General features: G+C 43.0%; 1 protein-coding gene across 4 annotated transcripts in view; it reads right to left on the minus strand.

The window, feature by feature from the left end:
* Positions 1–19,009, minus strand: part of RABL6 (RAB, member RAS oncogene family like 6) — a 40,709-nt gene extending 21,700 nt beyond the window's left edge. For 2 of the 4 annotated variants that reach the window (XM_054997678.1, XM_054997676.1), the window contains exons 1-7: positions 18,680–19,009; positions 8,481–8,615; positions 7,818–7,865; positions 7,086–7,115; positions 4,300–4,352; positions 1,853–1,944; positions 232–372 (exon numbers count right to left, since the gene is read on the minus strand). In XM_054997678.1, coding sequence (XP_054853653.1) covers positions 232–372; positions 1,853–1,944; positions 4,300–4,352; positions 7,086–7,115; positions 7,818–7,865; positions 8,481–8,615; positions 18,680–18,809 — 629 coding nt within the window. In that variant the 5' untranslated portion in view covers positions 18,810–19,009. The remainder of the gene's footprint in view (positions 1–231; positions 373–1,852; positions 1,945–4,299; positions 4,353–7,085; positions 7,116–7,817; positions 7,866–8,480; positions 8,616–18,679) is intronic. The other 2 variants (XM_054997680.1, XM_054997677.1) reach the window with 1 other exon arrangement.

A 19,009-nucleotide genomic window follows, 5' to 3' on the forward strand; every position in this document is an offset into this window, starting at 1 on the left:
TTCAACTAAAAGTGGTGATTTCCTCTGTCTCCTTATGCCAGAGGAGAACACTGCCATTAGCAGAACAGACCCACAGGATCTACCCCATGGTATTCATTTCAACATGCTCACATTCCTAAGGGGCACCACCACATTCAGAGGACTGTGGGGCAGCAATTCAACATATGTCAGATAGTTCAACAGTGAAGTTCACTGAGCCTGCAGAGTCAGCCACACTGCTACTGCTCTCACCTGTTCAGGTTATCGATGAACTCCCGGACATCATCTGGTAGGATGACTCTATGCTCACCCATGTCCCGGTAGTTCCCAAGCACGCACACTGGAACATGAGTCGGCACTTTAGGAAGCTCCTTCAGGATGTAGTTAAAGGTCCTGGATCAAATGGAAAGAAGGCTTTAATTATGACTCCAGTAGACTGCAAGCCTGCTACCAAATTGCACCCACTCCTGAATAACGGATATGCTGTTATTCATACATATGACAACACAGCACAGAATTTATGGAACATGCATATAAAATATACACTGGACAGAACAGCAATGAGAAGGGACTGTCATTTAGCCGTGTAAGCACTTGCTTTGAGCTTGGAGAAAAGTAGTACAGATTTTTTTTAAAAAAAAACTAATTCAGACGGTTCTGGGTTCAGTTCTTAGCACCTACAGAGAGCAGATACTAGGAAACACCTTCTTTTGCCTGAGATTCTGGAAGGCACTACCAATGCAGACAGTACTGAAGAAGATGGGCCAATTGTTTGACTCTGAACAAGGCAGCCTCCTCCTAATGAACCCACTAGCTCCATGCTATAGCACACATGCATGCAGTAAGTACCAGGCTCAGTCCCCAGCATCTTAGATAGCAGGGAAGACCTTTCCCTGTCTGAGACCCTGGAGAGCTGCTCCTAGTCAGTGTAGACAATACCAAGTTAAGACAGTCTTGTTTAGCATTAAGCAGCTTCACACGCAAGTGAGTGCCAGGGGTTACATACTCCCTTCCAAGCACGCCTCAGCCCAGGCCAAGTAGCCTTCTGAGAACACTTCAGGCAGAATCCATTCAGGCAATTAGGAAGGACTGGGCTTTGATGGCACAGCAGCCTCTAGGCCATATTACACCGTGTACATGATTATGCTTTGAGGAGCCATGTAGAAGATTTCCCCTCTTCTCAGAACTTCAATGGGGTGCCGCAGGTGTCGGTGGCTTTAACCGGGTGACAGTACTAACCAAGCACATCACCCAAAAAGTAATAGCCAGTCATATGTGTGATGATTAATTAATCCAATCTGCATAAATCTGGATGTGCTATTCAGCAAACATGCTGTAGCAGGCACTCCCTTCTGTGCAAGAGCTATGGGGAATTCTCTCCTAGAACACAGTCTAATATCCGTTTCATTAACTGCATTGAAAACAGTTTAAATTTTTTAGAGACTCACTCCAAGGGCATGTTTCTAATTATCAAAAGAGTTTGATATGATTAACCTAAACCCTATACTTTACCATTTTCGCTTCAGTGTAGTAATTCGGACACTTACTCAAGCTCTGAAGAACCAAGCAGAATAAAAAAAAAGTTTCATATTTAATGAACTTTAGGATTCCGACTCAGGATTTTCTGATCTCTCCAAGAGTAGGAGAAATTCCTAGGAGCATATCCATCCCTTGCATCAAAGAATCCAAAGGACAGCCACGCACTCTCTCCAAAAGTATGCAGTACACACAGACCTGCTGGCTAGTCCAGATTGGATCTAGCTTTTCTTGGCACAAAGCCCTCATACAAAAAGTACAAAAGCGGCAGATCAAAGAGCTTATCGAATCAAAATGAGTTAAAGGCTGTTAGATTAACACTCCAGCAGCTTTTTACCATTGCTTGGTGATATCAAACATCATCACTACACCATTGCAGTTCTTATACACATCCAGGAATTCTGCATCCAAAGCCATCTCTGACTCTGCCTGGGAACAGAAGCAAAGAACAAAACAGTCTGGCTCAGAATTATAGTGGGTTCTGCCCAAAGCTCTCAACATAACCTGTTTCCCCAACAACCAAAGAACCAAAAACATCATCCTGAGTGAGCTGCAAGTTTGCGTGTCAGTCTAACAATCAAAGGTGAGGCCGACTCATGGAACTAGCTGACTGCCTTTGTTCAAGCTGCTGACCTTTCAGACATAATGACCCATCCATGCCTCCAGCTGTCATCCCTCCATTCACCACCCACTTCTAAGCAGGAGACATCACATCCAAAGGCCCTATAAGCAGTACCACTGTCACACACACTATCTGCAAGTCCTAAATGGCAAGCGAGGCTTTTTAACATTTGCTGAGAGACCTGTGAACAAAAATCTCTTGAGAGGCGCTAAGGCCCATGCCCATGACGGAACTTTGTGTCACATGCTTTCCCCTGGAATGCTTTGTTGCACAGGGAGGCTTCTCCCCTGCTCTTCTCTCAGGGAGCTTAGCACATTAAGATTGAAACTGACTAATAAACACCCACTGGGTATTTACATAGCAGTGTCACACCCTGATCCTAAGCGTATTTGCAACACTGTTATGCCACTTTTTAACTTGCTAATTTTCAAAGTAATTTACAACAACAAAAATTGAATGCTAAAAATGAATCAATCAGAATCAAAATATTGCAAGCAAATCCAGCAGCATCACTCAAGCTCCATCCCTAAATGCTCAGCAGAATGAGGAAACATTTTACCTGCCTCCAAATACAGCAAGCAGGGGGAGGAAGCTCTCACAGGGAGGCAATCATTAAAAGGCCCTGTGCTTGGTGGATGCCACCCTTTCCACCTGCGGAGGAATGCTAAGCAAGGCCTCAGTGGCACAGCCTAAAGAATAGGTTACAAGTTCACACGGAAATAGGAGATCCCAGGGATAATTTGTGCTTTAAAGGTCAAAACTAACACACACCTGGATTGTTCCCAGAGATTTATGCAGCCTATGAAGCTGTTGGAGCACCACTGTAAAGAATTCTCTTCCATTTGCTCCCGACAAATGACTCAAGGTTAAGTCACTGACTTTTTTCTCTGAATGAGCTCAAGATGAATCTTAAAACACAATCCTAAGCAATTTCACAGTTTAGGATTGAGATAATGACTGCTGTTCTCACTGAACTGAAGCTAGGGACCTGATCTACACAGTGGCAAGGGAGACATGTATTACAACGCACTTAGGATTGTACTATGTACTTATTACGCACCATCAATGTGTATGGTGCTTTACAAAGTACACTCAGGGTGGAACCACACAAGACGCACAGGCGCATGTCAGATCCTGCAAGGATCCCAGGGAAATATCCTCTGGGAGCTCAGGATGGAGTTGGGTGTGTGTGGCAGAACAACATAACAAGAGGCAGGGAAAAAGCCGAGGTATTTTGTGAGTGAGAGAGAAACCCAGTCCCTCCCATTCTTCTTCTCCCAGCAAGGGATCACAGCGCGGATTTCCCCCCACCCCCGTCCCGTCTTGGAGTGCCTGAAGGAAAACCAAAGCAAGTGGATTTTTGAAAGTGAGAATTTCTCCAGTCGAGTGGCTGTTCTTTGTAAGAAAAACCACTCAGCTCAGTTTTCCTCCAGGAGCTTGGAGAGGGGGCAGAGTAAGACTACTGCTCCCAGGGAAGCTTGCATGACTCAACCTGTGCTCTTCATGTGTAATTCGTCTCGTGTGTTTCCACTCTCAGTGCAACATAAAGGAGAGGGAACTGCACATCTCAGCACTCCCTTTCTTGTTGAAAGACAGAACATCAAGGACAGGAATTCTAGTCACCAGCCTTTTCCCCTAATGCATAGATTTTTTACTAAGTCATATTTAAATGTACTTGCATTCTGAAGTGATACAGATCCAAGGAAAACTATATACATCAAATACTTTTAATGGCTTCAGGACATGGCAGCTTATTTCTATTTCTAAAATTTATACTCTGCCTTGCCTTCATGGACAGCAAGATGCTAGTGTCTTGAAACTGGCATGATGAGTCAGTAACATGGGGGTATTCTGACACAGCAATATCTCAAAAATGTTTTACTCTCTTTTGCAAGCAGAACAGCCATCCATTCTTCTACTCAACCATACTAGACTTTCAAGTCCTTTAAGAAGAGTTCAGCCAATAACTGGTCAGAATGACCCACTGCTGGACATACAAGCCCACCCATGCCCAAACCCTCCCCACAAATCCCTGAAGCCAGAGCTTCCCAGATTTAGCAGGGATGAAGGTGCCCTCCACATTCCAACCATTTACTCTCGAGTTCCACAAACATCACAGGAAACACAGACTAGTAAGTATTGATCTGAAGTGCTCATCTCACCTCCTGAGGGTCATTTTCCAGTTTTAAACCATCCCCTCGCTTTTTGCATTTGCCTATTGAAAGAAACCAAAAATAGTCCAATTAAAAGGTTAGATTAAAAAGCACAAAGGACATAAAGGGTTTTTTAAAAAAGAACTTTCAGCACTGCACACCTTTTTTCCTTCAAGCTCAAACAGGAAGTTCACACACAGTGGCAGTAAATACTCAACAATGCAATGGGAGAGCATTACCTCTTGTTATAGCCAACAGTGTCCTCTATGCAAACCCAAGGCAGTTGCCTAGGAGAGCAATTTACGGAGTTGGTGGCAGCAGCAACAGACAAAAGGAATTTGCTATGTGGGACAGCAAAGGCTGCGTTGGCAGGAGAGCAGAAGCTGTGAGATGATGCAACTCCAACCTGTTGCTACAAGGCTGTTTCCCCAACTGTGCAACTGCTCCTTCTGGTGGTTGATGCAAACTACAGTGGCTAAGGGCAACCAGAGCCAAATAGGGGAGGAAGAGGGGGCAAGAAATGGCTAGGAAGGCTGATTACTGGGTATGCATGCATATTTGGGGCCAGGCGCAATCCAGCTATGTTCAATGTACCAGCAGCTTGTAGGAACCTACGATATTCTCTAGTATAAAGAGTCACTAGCCATATACAACAAACCAGGGAGCTAAGCAAGAGATGACTACCACCAATAGGAATGGGTGGGGTGAGGGACCAGGGCCCTGTAAATTCTGAAGATCAAGTAGGACAGAGTTAAGAGCAGAGGAGAGAAGGCACAGTCTATGATCAGGCAGAGGGGGCAGGGCCATTGGCACTGAAATGCACCCTTGCTGGGAAGCTGCCCCCTGGGACTCTTCTCAAAGGAGAGTGTGTATATCCAATTGTTCCACCTTTTGTACCATTTTGCATAACATCATATCCCAGATGTTTTTGGCACAGGCAATGCAAGCTGCCTGCACATTTAAGGAGCTCCAGATCAGTGGTGCCACCCAGCTAGCACAGAAGTAGCCAATTACAAAGCCAATTTAACTCTCCCTGGCCATGCAAAGTTCATTTCTGAAGGACTCTGATCCAGTACACCTGAGCTTAAAAGGTTGGGATGGCGGCAACTTGATGCAAAGAGTTAGACAAAACTCTTCAAGAAACTAACAAGCGAGTTCTAAGAATCATGCAACAGGGTAGTGCCAATCACCACCTTGGGGTCGGGTGGCAGTTTTCCACAGGGTGGTTTGGCTAGGGATCCTGGAGGTGTTTTGCCATCTTCTAGGCATGGAGCAGAGGTCACTGGGGCAGTCGGGGGGAGGATATTTGTGAATTTCCTGCATTGTACAGGGAGTTGGACTAGATAACCCTAGAGGTCCCTTCTAACCCTACGATTCTATGATTTTACTACTGGAACGACATTTTAAACATATGACTTTAAGGCACAGATTAGGAAGTGTGACCATTATAGAGGTGAAATTAAAACATTTCAAAAGCCATCTTGTCTCATGCACAGACTGAAACGCCAAGGAACAGGGACATGAACATGTCTCCTCAAATTCAGTCCAGAGACACTCCAATTCCTGCCATCCAGTTGGCCATCATCAAACTGCACTGTGCAAATGTTCACAAGTATCTGCTGAGAAAAAGCTGCCCAAGGTGTCCAAGCAGGTTCCTGTTCAAGCAGAAGATCTAACCTACATCTCCAAAAAGCCAAGGGCTTTTTAACATTCTCATTTTTCCTATGTTACCTATGCACCCCCCCCACCACCACCACCATGTTAAAGACATAACACAGAGGACACAGCTATGCCTTGCAGGGGAATGCCTGACTGGCCCAAATTTCCTGTAGTGTAAACAAACACTTTTCACTTAGTACCATGCAACATTCTTCTACATTTCATTGGCTCTTTAATAGGTGGACTTAGAGAATGAAAGAAAAAATGTTATGGAGTCAAGGACATTTGGATTGCAGGAAGAGGAGAAAGGTGAAGGAACTGTGCCAAGAAGAACTTCCTATTCAGATATTTTACATGCAGAAAGTCTCCAATTCTACCATCTGTATCTCTGATAGCATGACTGGGGAAAAGATCTACTTAGTATTGTGAAGAGCACTGAGACAGATACAACACTGAGATAGATGGAACAGTGTTCTTAAACAGCTTCATAGGTTCCCACCTGTGCAAAATACTGAGGGCCACCTGACTGCTTCTGCACTACCCTCTTCTGAGGTGATCCTAGGAGTTCAAAATTTCCGAAACCCAGAATCACAGGATGCAAAATCAGACATACAGCACAGCAATCTTACTAACGTAGGCAACATATACAAACAAATTTAAGTGCGATGCTTTGCATGAGACAAAGGGAGCAATCCTCCACCGTCACTGTACAGTCTCCATTCATTTAAGCAGAACTTGCACAAGAGCCCTTGAAGCAAGTGGAGGTTGCACAGCCGTAGCATGATGCACTGAGAAAAATGTGCAATTTGGCCAGTGTCTCAGTATAATCTTACAAACTTGGGAAATGCTCCATATCAGATTATGGGGGTTATCAGTTCTGATTCATTCACTTGTAAGGCAAGGAGAGAAATTTTTTAGTTCAAAAATGAACACGCAACTTTGCAATGCATGCGGTTTTTGCCGTTTCAATTTCAGCCTTGCAAAGTACAGCACACCACTCACAACTCTGCAAAGAATGCACATAAGAGAAAGAAAAGATGAAGCAAGGACTCCCAGCCTGATCAGCATTTAGCTACAGAAGGGTCAAGAGGCTTTGCTCAGGAAAGGCTGAGGGTCTAATCTAAAGTCGCTCTCACCCAAAGCTTCACGCAGTTGGATTTTTTGGCCTGAGCACATGGGGGTGGAGGAGAGAAAACAACACATAAAAACATGAGTGCAACAATGAAAGATTGCAAGATTTCAAACTTCTCCACTCTATAGATATTATATTGATAATCTGACATCAACCATAATAGATTCTTTTGATTAAGCTTAAGCAAGATGCCCCAAAATTTGAACAGAGGTTTGTTTCTCCTTCATGTAAAATCAGAAGCTCTTTACTCTTGCACCCCAAAAGACAGAATATTTGAGTGTGCAAAGTAAAAATTAAATACCCACTGAAGAGTACATTCATGCAGACTTCTGCACACGTTAATGATCCAAGTATGCTTCCTGACTGGAAGGATACAACAGAAAGCTCCTCTAAGGGTGAGCAATTCTTCTGCATCTCTGAATTAAGTATGGTTGAAGGAACTGATCACATTTGATGCAGACACACAACAGAATCCTCTGCAGACACTGACTGGACACAGGCCAGAACAAATCAGTAAATCATTCAGATATGCAGCTGGCAGCCGCCACTGTGAGAAGGTACTTTGGAGTTACAGAAGCCACTGTAAATTTCTGTATCAAACTATTTTTGAGCCACTGGGAAAAAACAAGGAGGTATCATTAGCAAGAGAAACTAGTTTCCAAATGCTGCCACATCAGTTCTAAATACTGGGACAGAAACATTGTACTATCAGAAGGGGAGAAAAAGATCACTTCACCTTTGTCCACTACATCCCAGACTTCGACTTTCACAATATCATCAGTGGCTACAAGTGAAAGATAAAATACAAAGTATAAGAACACCTGTCATAAACTTTAGCCATGACAAAAATTTATCACAACTCACCTCTTACACTTGGGGGTGGGGGGAGCGGAATACTTTGAAAAGCTTTTTTAAAACTCTCCTCTATCTTGGGCATACTCTGCAATGGCATTCTACCAAGAGGTTTTTTTTAAGCCCCCACTCACATCCTGATTTATAAAAGGCCCATAAAAATGACATCTTTGTAACCTATCCCCCCCTCCATATATAGCATAACTTCAGCATCAAGTATGTAGTTCAGTAGTAATGCACCTCCTTTGCATTCAGAATGGCCCAGGTTCAATCCTTGGGGAAGATCAATGCCCATGGCCTGAGAAAACAGAGTACACTACTGGGCTAGATAATCTGATCCAGTATAAGACAGCTTCTTTTGGGGACAGGCTGCAGCTCAGCAGCAGGGCACATACAGATGGTTCTAGATTCGGTCCTTATTATCTTCAGTTTAAAATTCTTGGACAGAGTGACTGTTTTCTCCCTGACCTTCTGAACAGATACCGACTGTCAGAAGACTATGCCTAATGGACGCAGATAAGGCAACTTAATAGGTTCATGAACTCACTTTTATAATTCCAATGGATGCTGGTGACTTGGATCTCCTGAGTAGGAATGTATTCTTCTACAAATTTCTTTCCTTGGAGTCTATGCCAAAGAGTGGTCTTCCCTGTGTTCCTGTCCCCTCGGATGACAATTTTCACTAGGCAAGGAGCAGAAGTAGAAAAAGACAAAAAAGAATATACATAAACATTTTGCTGTTTGGAATTCATTCTATCATTTGCCAGTCAACACTTGGCAACACTTCATCTTCCATTTAATACTAGGAACTTATGGAAATAGGTGATTTAATAAATAATGCAGCTATAGGCAAAAAATCTTGTTAAACCTATTAAAATATATGTAAACATTTTATTTTTCTTTGTTCTTAATTTTTTTGTTTTGTATTTGTCTTTGGGGATTTTACCTTGTTGGTTATATTTTACTAATGTATGGTTATGTGTATTTGTTGTACCACTGAATAAAATTTAAAAATAAAAAGTATACATAAACATGAAGTGAGAAGATCACTCTAAAAGTCTCAAGTATCTGCTTTGACAAGGTCAATTTACTTAAGAGTTTTAACAGATCAAACGAATAGCTGCATATCACTGCTTAGCCATCTACTCAACTAGCCTATTGTTCAAGTAGGGGAAAAACAGGCCTCAAAGAAGCATGGTGATAATGGCAAAATGTCAAGTTTAGGCTATCATGGAGTAGTTCTTTTGCTGGTAGTAACCTTTTGTTTGCATCAAATTATTAAAGACAGTTCTGAATTGTTTTTAATTAAAAAATGTATACCCCATCCTGCATCTGGCTGCATGACTCCCAGGATAGTATATGTCAAGTTAACCCAATGTACACACATCTGAACAGAACTTTTAAAACAATCAACCAAAATAAACCACTAAAACAACTCGGCTTGATCTATACTGCAACAAAGGCATGAGTAAAATAAGAATCACAATGATCGGAGGCACAGCAAATCTACAACTTAACAGCTGTTTCATAGCAACTGCTGCTTAGATAGCAAAGCCCCCCTTAAAGAAGACCATATTTAAAAGAACAGCAATAGTGATGTTGCCAGTGGATTTTCTTTGGGAAGTCAAGGTGCTGCAACTGAGAAGAACCTGTATCTTGTGTCCACCAATGGGGGCATCACCTAGACTCTTTTGATGACAATAACAGTGCCTGAATAGGCTTGTATGGAGGGATGAGATCTTTGAGCCCTGAAGGCTTCACTGGACAAATGACAGGAGAGGCCTTGATTACCAGTTGGAGGCACATGATCACTTGCCGGTTAAAATGATATGCTATCTTATTGTGCTGCTTTTTAAATTAAAAACAAGTTTTTATCCAGTTTTATCATGAGTATTTGCCTATTAATTGTTATTTGGAGATATGTTTTGATGACTGTTGTGAGCTGCCTCCAGCATTATCAATGGAAAGGGAGCTGATAAATATTAAGTATTTGACAAAAATAAAGTCTTTGCCCCAACCTTCTTGGGACTGTCACCACCATACTAGGCCCAAAATGGAGCAGGAAGAGAGACATGTGTTACTGAGCCCGATTATACGATGGGTCAAAACTGGCCAACAACTACCTCTCTGTGTGACTTAGTTGGTCAATTAAGAGCTCAGTTGGTCAAGTAAAGTCAACAGCTGCTTTTGATGGTACCACTTTTCCACCATACAAATTCATAACGTATCTAGATGACAACTCTTTCTGTAGCAGCTTCCACCCTCTGGAATCAGCTCCCCCCGCCCCCCCGCCAAAGGTCAGCAGAGCCAGTTGTCTTGCCAGTTTTGTAAAGGATACAAGGCATTTTGCTTTAAATAAATGCTTTACTGAACTACTTTTGTGTACTCAGCTGAATGACGTTTCTTTTCCAGGCCAAGGCTGTTGTGACTCTTCTGCATTATTAGGTTTTTTGTATTATTTTAAACTGCCTTGGATTATTTATAAACTGAACTTAGGACAGTACATAAAAATTTACTGAAACAAAAGATGAAACAGACAACAAACATTGAGTGGTGGGCCCAGCACTGCATGGTGTAATTGTAGTAACTTTCCATCCTGAGCATCTAAATGGCTTCTCACCTGGTAATCTATGGTGAATAAAAACAGGCTCCAGGTGACCAAGCAGAGTAGCTGGTTTTTAACGCTAGAAATGTTTGCATATACAGACTTGTGGACTTATTTTTCCTTTTTGCTGAAGGGCAGGCTTCTTTCTGCAGGTAACCTTAGCCAGTGAGGTAAAGCACCACACACAATAGGAAAAACCATGAATCCTATTTGTTAAAAAATAAAAACTGGGCTGAGGGAAGGGTTGTTCTGTTGGCCTATTCTGACTCCTCACAAAGATCAACAAAAAATACCCACACAGTACATCACAGCACAGTACAGTGCATACCAATTAACAAAACTATAGAAAAAGCGTACAAAAAATTACTCCCAGGGAATAAATAAACATTATTGATATCAAAGGCAAATTTTCAGGATTTCATTGCATATCCAGAGCACAGTGCTGCAGCTACCTTTGGGACAGCACCCTTATTAAAAAAGAAAACCAGGATGAGGAAGCAATATAGGAAACAAAGCCAACAGCATCAAGCATAATATTTCAACTATGCTTTCAGACACCAGGAAAATCTGGCAGATATTTAAGACTGCACCAAAAGGGAGTTAAAGAACTGGGGCATTTTTCCAATTGAAACACAAGGCCAGATCCCTACAGGACAAAACTGCAGCTTGTTCGTAAGTTTCTCTCCAAAACTACTATGCAAGGAGGCCATTGCTGCCAATGACTTACTATTATTTGAAAGAGGTCAATGAACAGAATTCCTTTTCCAACATATTCTTAAGATAGTATTGCTCAACACGTCTATAGTACTTTCAACTGTTCAAATCACATCATATAACATGGCAGTAATGCTTACAACAACTTACAGAGAAGTCCAGTGTTACTGTGTAACATTAGTTACAGGGGTGTGGAAAGAAATACAAGCGCACACAATGATTTAATTTGAGAACTTTCTGGTGATCAGCTGATGATCTTAACACCATTAGCACCAATTCAAGGATACCAAGACATGAGTTAGGGATCTACACACTTCTGAATAGACTATTAGCTACTAGCCTGGGTAAAAAGGTACACGTGCCATAGCATGAACAGACTATGCCTCACCATAAATCCACTACCATTACTACTGCAACAACTCTTTCCTACAGTTCAGGCATGCTATGGGCCTCACCAGAGCCCTTGAAATGTTATTATTGCTACCTCCTCTTAGGCACTTGGCACTGTTGCCAACTTAAACAATGCAGCAGAGCTACTCCAGCTATCTTCTCCAAGAACTTTTAAAGCTAGGAGAACTCTGCTGAGCTTCCAGCTAAGAGAGAAACACTGCAGTGATGGGGGGGGGGGGGTGCGCGCACACGCAGTAGCAAGGAGACTAAACAGGCCAGCAATATGTCAAACACACTAAGCCCCTTACGCAAGCTGCTGTTTCACCAATACAAAAGAAGAGTTTTAGATTCATTCGGATGACTACACTAAAGCAAACTGAATCAGAAAAGCACACACATTCTCTCAGAAGCTACCCTGAAAGCTCCCACAGCATCCAATGCTTGTAACCGATGCAACTGACACCACTCCAGCACCCATCAAATATTCAAGAGCAAGGCAACAGGTTTCATTCTGTATATGCTATTTAAAAATTAGCCACACTTCAAGGTCTTTAGGCTGCCATCAATGCTTAGCTCATGAGTGATCAGTATACAGCAATGGAATTTGCAGCACAAATGCACAGGAGGAGGACAGAACACAGACCATCGAGTTACAGCACAGAAGCACAGAAGTCAGGCCTTCTACTGAACATTTAAAGCAGACATGTAGTGTGTGGGTCTACCTAGCCCAGTACTGTTTACTTAACTGGTAGCAGCTTTCAAGCAGAAAATGTCCTTAGCTCTGCTTCCACCTCAACTTTGTGAGGGACTGATGCCAGAATCTTCTGTATGCAAAGCAAATGCTTTGTGACTGAGCTGGACCCTCCCTAAGGTGGCATTCTTGCCTGCTTCTGAACCACTATATCCAGCTAATAGCTTCCAAATCAGCCCAAGATATGGGAAACACACCCAGCATATGTACAGCAGTGAGCCCTGGAATGAAATATTCATACCTAAAATACGTCTCTCTTGCCTAAGGGCTGCCCACCACTGATTTAACTTGTCCTAAAAGCAATGACCACTGAGCCCATCACCATCAGACCCTCTTAAACCATCCTAATCCCATTTCACTCCTGTTTATATGGAAAATTCAAAGGAGGGGGATGGCTGAACTCATTCCTTAGTGCTGAATGTAAAACTAATCACTATGCAAATATTAGTCTTCACTCAAATTAAGTGCTACTTATCACCGCCTGCAGACATGTGGATAGCGCCTTCCAAACTCTGAAGTTAATTCAGAAATATCTTACATCACAAGAAAAGCAATCAATACAGGATAAGTGAAATCCAGAAATTGAATTTTTTGCCATTTAATGCCAATTCACAGGGCACAAAAGTACCAAGGCAGAGCAAAATCTCTCTTCAGCCACAAAGAATCAAGACCTGGTGGCAGGATTCAGTTTAAAACTGGAAGTTAAGGCTGTGCAAAAAATATGATTTCTCTGTGGTCAAAAAGAGTGGTTAACGTAACAGATGACACTGATTACTGTACATTCCAAGGAACAAGAAGGTGGCAAAGGGAAGTTGCAATCAAAATATATTTAAAATATTTTGAACCCATTTTCCTCCCAAATGAAATCTAGAAGCATAAAGTGAAGTCTTAAAGAGAAGGGCAGATTATAAGTGATTTAAATAAACAAGGCAAAAATATTGAGAGTGTATACGAACAGCAATGGGCAGCATGACAAGAGGCAGGAAGGATAAGGGAATCATGGTTGTTGTGGATTTTCTGGGCTGTACAATACATCGATAAGGGAATCATTGTTCCATGCGACAGAGAAGGTCTCAGTCAAACTGGACTTATTCATACTAGTAAGCAGAGTACTACGAGCCAATGGGAAACACCTAGAGACAGAGTTGCAGCTCTTTGAGAAGAAACCGTGTTGCATCTGTCTCTCTTTGTCCATTATTTAACTACCTGGAAGACAGAGCAAGAGGTGTGACTTGACAACCTTTATCCTATTTCCCAAACATCTGTCTTAGACCAAACATCTCACACCAAAACTATCTTCAAGGGCCATATACAAAAAGTGCTTCAGAAAACAAAGCTCATATGATGGACATGAATCCCCCTGAAACTTGCTTCACACTTTATCGTCTTGAAATAGTACAGAAACAGCACTAAGGGTTACTATGGAGACTAGAAAGCATTTCTCCATGGCAGTGATAGAAAGCTGCAGTTAAAAATAGTGGCTAGAACATAAGCATTGTTAAGATAAAAGCACCAAGGGAAACTCTCTCAGAGGCAATGCAGCAAAAACTATAGGTGAAGGAGATGGACATGTGCCCAGTGCACATCCGATATCCATGGTCAACACACAGCTGAAGCCTGAAACTGAGCAGCCCCCTCTAATTCATGGCACAGGCTGTGGGAAATGCAGAAGCAGCCTGGATCCTGTGCGTATGATACATACGAGATCACCAGAGGTATTTGCTGGGGAAGTGCAATGACAGGCTTGTAGAACACATACTGTAGGTTCCATGTTTAAAGATACGATGGAGCTGCTGCTAGTCAGAGCAGACAATAACCCCACCCCTCCTGAGTAGATACAAATGACCTACATCTTCTCCACACTGTGACACTGAGAGATCTCTGTCTTTTGGTGCTACACCTCTGAAGATGCCAGCCACAGCTGCTGGCGAAACGTCAGGAACTACAATGCCAAGACCACGGCAATACAGCCCGGAAAACCCACAACAGCCAATGCTATGCTTGATGGCCCAATGGCTCAACTTGGCCTAAGGCAACTTCAAAAAGTATGGGTGATGTTCCTTTTCTATTTAGTGGAGCTTCTCAAAAGTTTAGAATACTTTCAGCCCAAGACAGGAAAGTACCAAATACTTCACACTGTCAATTGCCAGGATCGACTATTACTACTATAAAGGAGCCAGCATGAGTATTTCAAATTCTAAGAGACCAGAATCAAGCTGGAACACATGCAGCTGCCTTACACTGCATCAGAAAACCAATGGTCTACCACAGTCAGTGTTATCTACACTGTTAAGCAGTTCTTCAGGGTCTGCAGCAGAGGTCTTTCATGTCATCTACCTTCTGAACCTTTTCAGCAGTGACACTCTTGAACCTGACACCTTTATGTGCAAAATGAATCCTCCATCACTGAGCCATGGGCCCTCCCCTGCCAAGCAGGCAGAGATTGCTGCTCATCAAGAACTTCTACTCCAGGAGTCTTCAGCCTTCTCAGCACCCACTTTTAGTCCCAGTGTGAAAAAGGGGACCCCACTTAACTTCTTTACTGTCTATGGCTGTCTTTAGTCTACTATTTTATCATCTATCTTCTTGCTGCCGTCCTCCCTTTCTTTGAAAAAAATCTTAAGTACAACAAAATGAGAGGTAGCACAATCTACCACGGCTCAAGGAACAAGCTAAGAGCAATGTACTCCATGGACCTTAGATGTGTTAAGCTTGCTAGATTTTGCTGGTGGAAGGGGTTGTCGAGAACTAGACAGCTGCTACAGATACATGTTGTAATAACCTCTTCTATACAGCCAACAGCCCATTATGGGCTGAAATCCTTTTATATGATTTAGACCCATAGCTTTCACCAACTAGTTTAACTGCACAATCTATAATTTTACCATCTTAAAGCACTGTTTCAAGTCCCCACCGCTCTCCCAACTTCACCCATAGACAATATAAAAGGATGTATTTCACAATGCTTCCAAAAGGTGCTTAGATCACGATGAGTTTCCAGGAGCGAAGTTCCATAATCAGGAAGCAACTGCTAGTTCGCTTTTGCTATCTGCGCCTTACAGAAAAGATGACAACATTAAAATGATGCTTGCAACTGACCTCCAAAATCATAACAAAATGCAGAAGTTTCTAAAGTATTATACATCTCAAACAGCACAATTCACTTCATCACTCAGAATACTACCACTTCGTTCTTCAGCATACATAGATCAGGCCTTGGTTCCAAGTAATTGTATGCAAGATTTGTGCCCACCCAAGCATGCTGCAGTCCTTGGCTCCCAAATTATTCATGCACATCCTTAGTCAAGATCAGAAACACAAAGATCTCCATTCATCAGCAAAGGACACCAAAAGCTACAAATTATCCTGTGCAGCTGTACTCCCTTAGTCTCAACTAAGCACGAGACAGAACACAGGCATGCAGATAATGCGAGCTATGGAAAACATTTCTGAGGAGAGGCTACGTCTCAATTGCAAAGAACATATTTTTGTGCAAAACCCCCAGGTTCAGCCTTCTACATCTCCAACTAAATGAGCTGCTAAGTATTAGGAAAGGCCTTTCCTTGTCCAAGATCCGGGGGAACCTTACCAGCCAGAGTAAACAGTACTGAGCTACATGAACCAAAAGCACAATCTGGTAAAAAAGCTACTTGATACTGAAAGCCTATATGCTGTAGTGTGTCAGACTAGGATTTAAGAGACTCAGATTCGAATCCCCACTCTGTCATGAAAGTTTGCTGGGTGGCCTTGGGCAGGTCACATACTCTCATTCTAACCTAGCTCACATGACTGCTGTTGTGAGGATAAAAAAGAGGAGAGGATAACATTGTAGGCCATTTGGGGTCCCATCTGGGGAGAAAGGCAGTGTATAAATGAAGTAAAAATAAATAAAGTTGTTTTTAATTTCCTAGGCACCAGAAGCAAACTTTCAGGAGCCAGACTGAAAGCTAGTATTTTCTTCCTGTCTTACAACAAGCAAAAACCCCACAGTTGTAAGACAGACTTCTATGTGTAATTTATAGGACAAGTCAAACTAAGTTGCTGGCCAAGAAAAAACTATTACTTGCCACACGCAAGATTATAACGCTAGATTGTTGTATAGCCACAAAGAGATGATCTCATATTCACCATGTGTGAACATGTGAAAATTCCTTTTCAGAAAGCTTGACCCTGATATGAACTCTACAAGAAGACTGTGTCCAAGATCTGAACCTGGGTTTCCAAGCTAAACATTACTGCAATTGGCTCTCAGTATCACAGGTCTTGACTGTACTCCTCTCTGTATTTAGAAGTGCTGAAGCTGGTGTCTGAAGAATCAAAGAATGCAAATGCTCCATCCCAAACCTAAGGCTAGCATCACTTACCATCATTCTTCTACTGTACGCTCATAGACATTTTCTGTTTCCATAGCTCACTGCCTCAATTCATTTGCTCCTTCCCTTCAAAATAAAGTCTACCTAATCATTCCTCCAAAGGCAAGCATTGCCTCCTTCCCCCACCCCACTCAGCATTAGTTCTCAGCGAAAGAATAGCTCCTGATTAACTTGTTGTTTTAAAACACTACTGCTACGTATTTCAGTTACATTCTGCTTTTAAGTGTATGGCAGACTCTGAATTTTCTAACACAAAAATTCCTACTCTACCCCAAGGTTGAGTACATAACCCAACTCAGCTCCCATTTTGACATATTACCTCTTTTAACTCCCATAATGTGTTCACTTGCTTAAGATGTACACTTCCTCATTTTAAAAAATAGGACAGTCCTTACTTGTGCCTTCCAGTCAATAAACCGCTTCCATATGCAGGCAATAGCCCCCACTTTTTTTATCCTCCTGCCCCCAAAAGAAAAGCAAATGCACGATTCCTGCAGAGGCTTGTTTCCCAATCATATTCCAATCCCCATTAAACCATTCTCCATCTAGCCCCCCAAACAAGGCAACACCCTCTTACTTGTATCGTAAGTCCCAACTCCTGCTCTTATTCCCTCTCCATAATGCCAGGCTTTGGTTCCCCACTTCTCTTCATCCTGCTGTTCCTTCTTTCCTTACACTCATCCTGGGTCTCCTTTAAAATCAGGTATCAGTTTCAGATACTCCTTAATCAAAAAGAGTCCAGTAGCACCTTTTGGACTCTTTTTGATTTTGCTACTACAGACTAACACGGCTAACTCCTCTGGATCTAGATACTCCTTAGACTCCCAGCTGAAGTTTGCATAACAATAGCCATATTCTTCTCTTCATCCACCCACACACTCTTCCACAAGCTGCCAAGGCCTGGTTCAGATGCAGGAAACAAGATGTGAATTAGGTGACAGATTGAACCACAGCACTTCTGACAGCCGGTGAAGAATCACATTTTGGAATGGTCCCTGGAGTAAAGTTCCCTGGAAATAGAAACCCAGTACAGCAGAGACAGAGCCCACCTCCCTGATTTAGTAGTATACAGTAGTGGTTAGTCAAACTATTACTGGGAAAACTGGATTTATATATCTGCTTAATGATTACGCTCATTAGGTGCCCTGTCTAATCTGCCTCACAACACTGCTACAGTACCATATACACCAAGCCCAAGTTCCTTGGAGAAAGCAACACAAACATGGTAGACTGATATTCATGTGAAACCCTATGCACCGAGGCAAAATGTTGTCTTAAAAGACTAAGGAAATACAATGAACATAGAGCAATATCCGGGTCCAATAGAACCTTAAAGACCAAGCAGATTTCCAAGCTATAAGCTTTGTGTCTCAAAAGCTCACATCTTGGAAATCTACTTCATCTTTAAGGCGCTACCAGACCCAATCCTGTTCTTCCTATTGCAGACCAACACGGCTACCTACCTGAAACAATGTGCAAACTGAGTTTTAGTGCACAAAAGCTTAAAATGGAATACTATTTTATTAACCTTTAAAGTTACACAGGAATCCTGTTTATTTTTGTTGCAACAGATTAACACGACTATCCCCTGTGAATTATAGCCGGAAGATCATTCAAAACTGGAGAAGCCAACAACTAATACACAATCCACTTCCTGTTACCTACGTGAAGCAGGTCTAGAACGTCTTCACCTCCCCGATCACAACCCCCTCCCCACCCCCCCACACACGTACACACACCGCACTGTACTGGGTCCCATTAGGATCCAGTACTGGGTCCGCACTGTACGACCCCAATTCTTTCTCTCCGCTTCAGCCAGTTTTTCTGTTCTCTACACCAGTTTCCAGAAACAGCAGCAGCTGCTCTGCTAGGCCCAGCCCCTCCCTACTCACTCCGTCCCGCCAACCACTTACTGTTGTATTGGACCCCCTTGGCGAAGCGCCTCTGCAGCGCCTGGTTCATGGACTGCAGCCCGGCCGGGATGGGCTTGTCCCGACCGGGGGCTTGGTCAGAGCCCACCAGCTTCTTCAGGGCCGAGAACATCCTCGCTGGCAGCCACGGGGGAGGAGAAAGCGGGAGGCGGCGGCCGCTGCTTCCGCAGCCCGGCCTGGCTCCGACGGCGCGGGTGGGGGGGCAGGGCCGCGGGGCGCCCGGGGTGATTACATGCCCGACCGCAGACGGACACGCTCCCCGACAGCTGCCAGCGCTGCCGCCGCTGCTACCTCCCCGCCCGCCATCTTGGC

This window comes from Eublepharis macularius, chromosome 14 (genome assembly GCF_028583425.1).
Source record: "Eublepharis macularius isolate TG4126 chromosome 14, MPM_Emac_v1.0, whole genome shotgun sequence".
In the NCBI taxonomy this organism is placed as follows: Eukaryota; Metazoa; Chordata; class Lepidosauria; order Squamata; family Eublepharidae; genus Eublepharis; species Eublepharis macularius.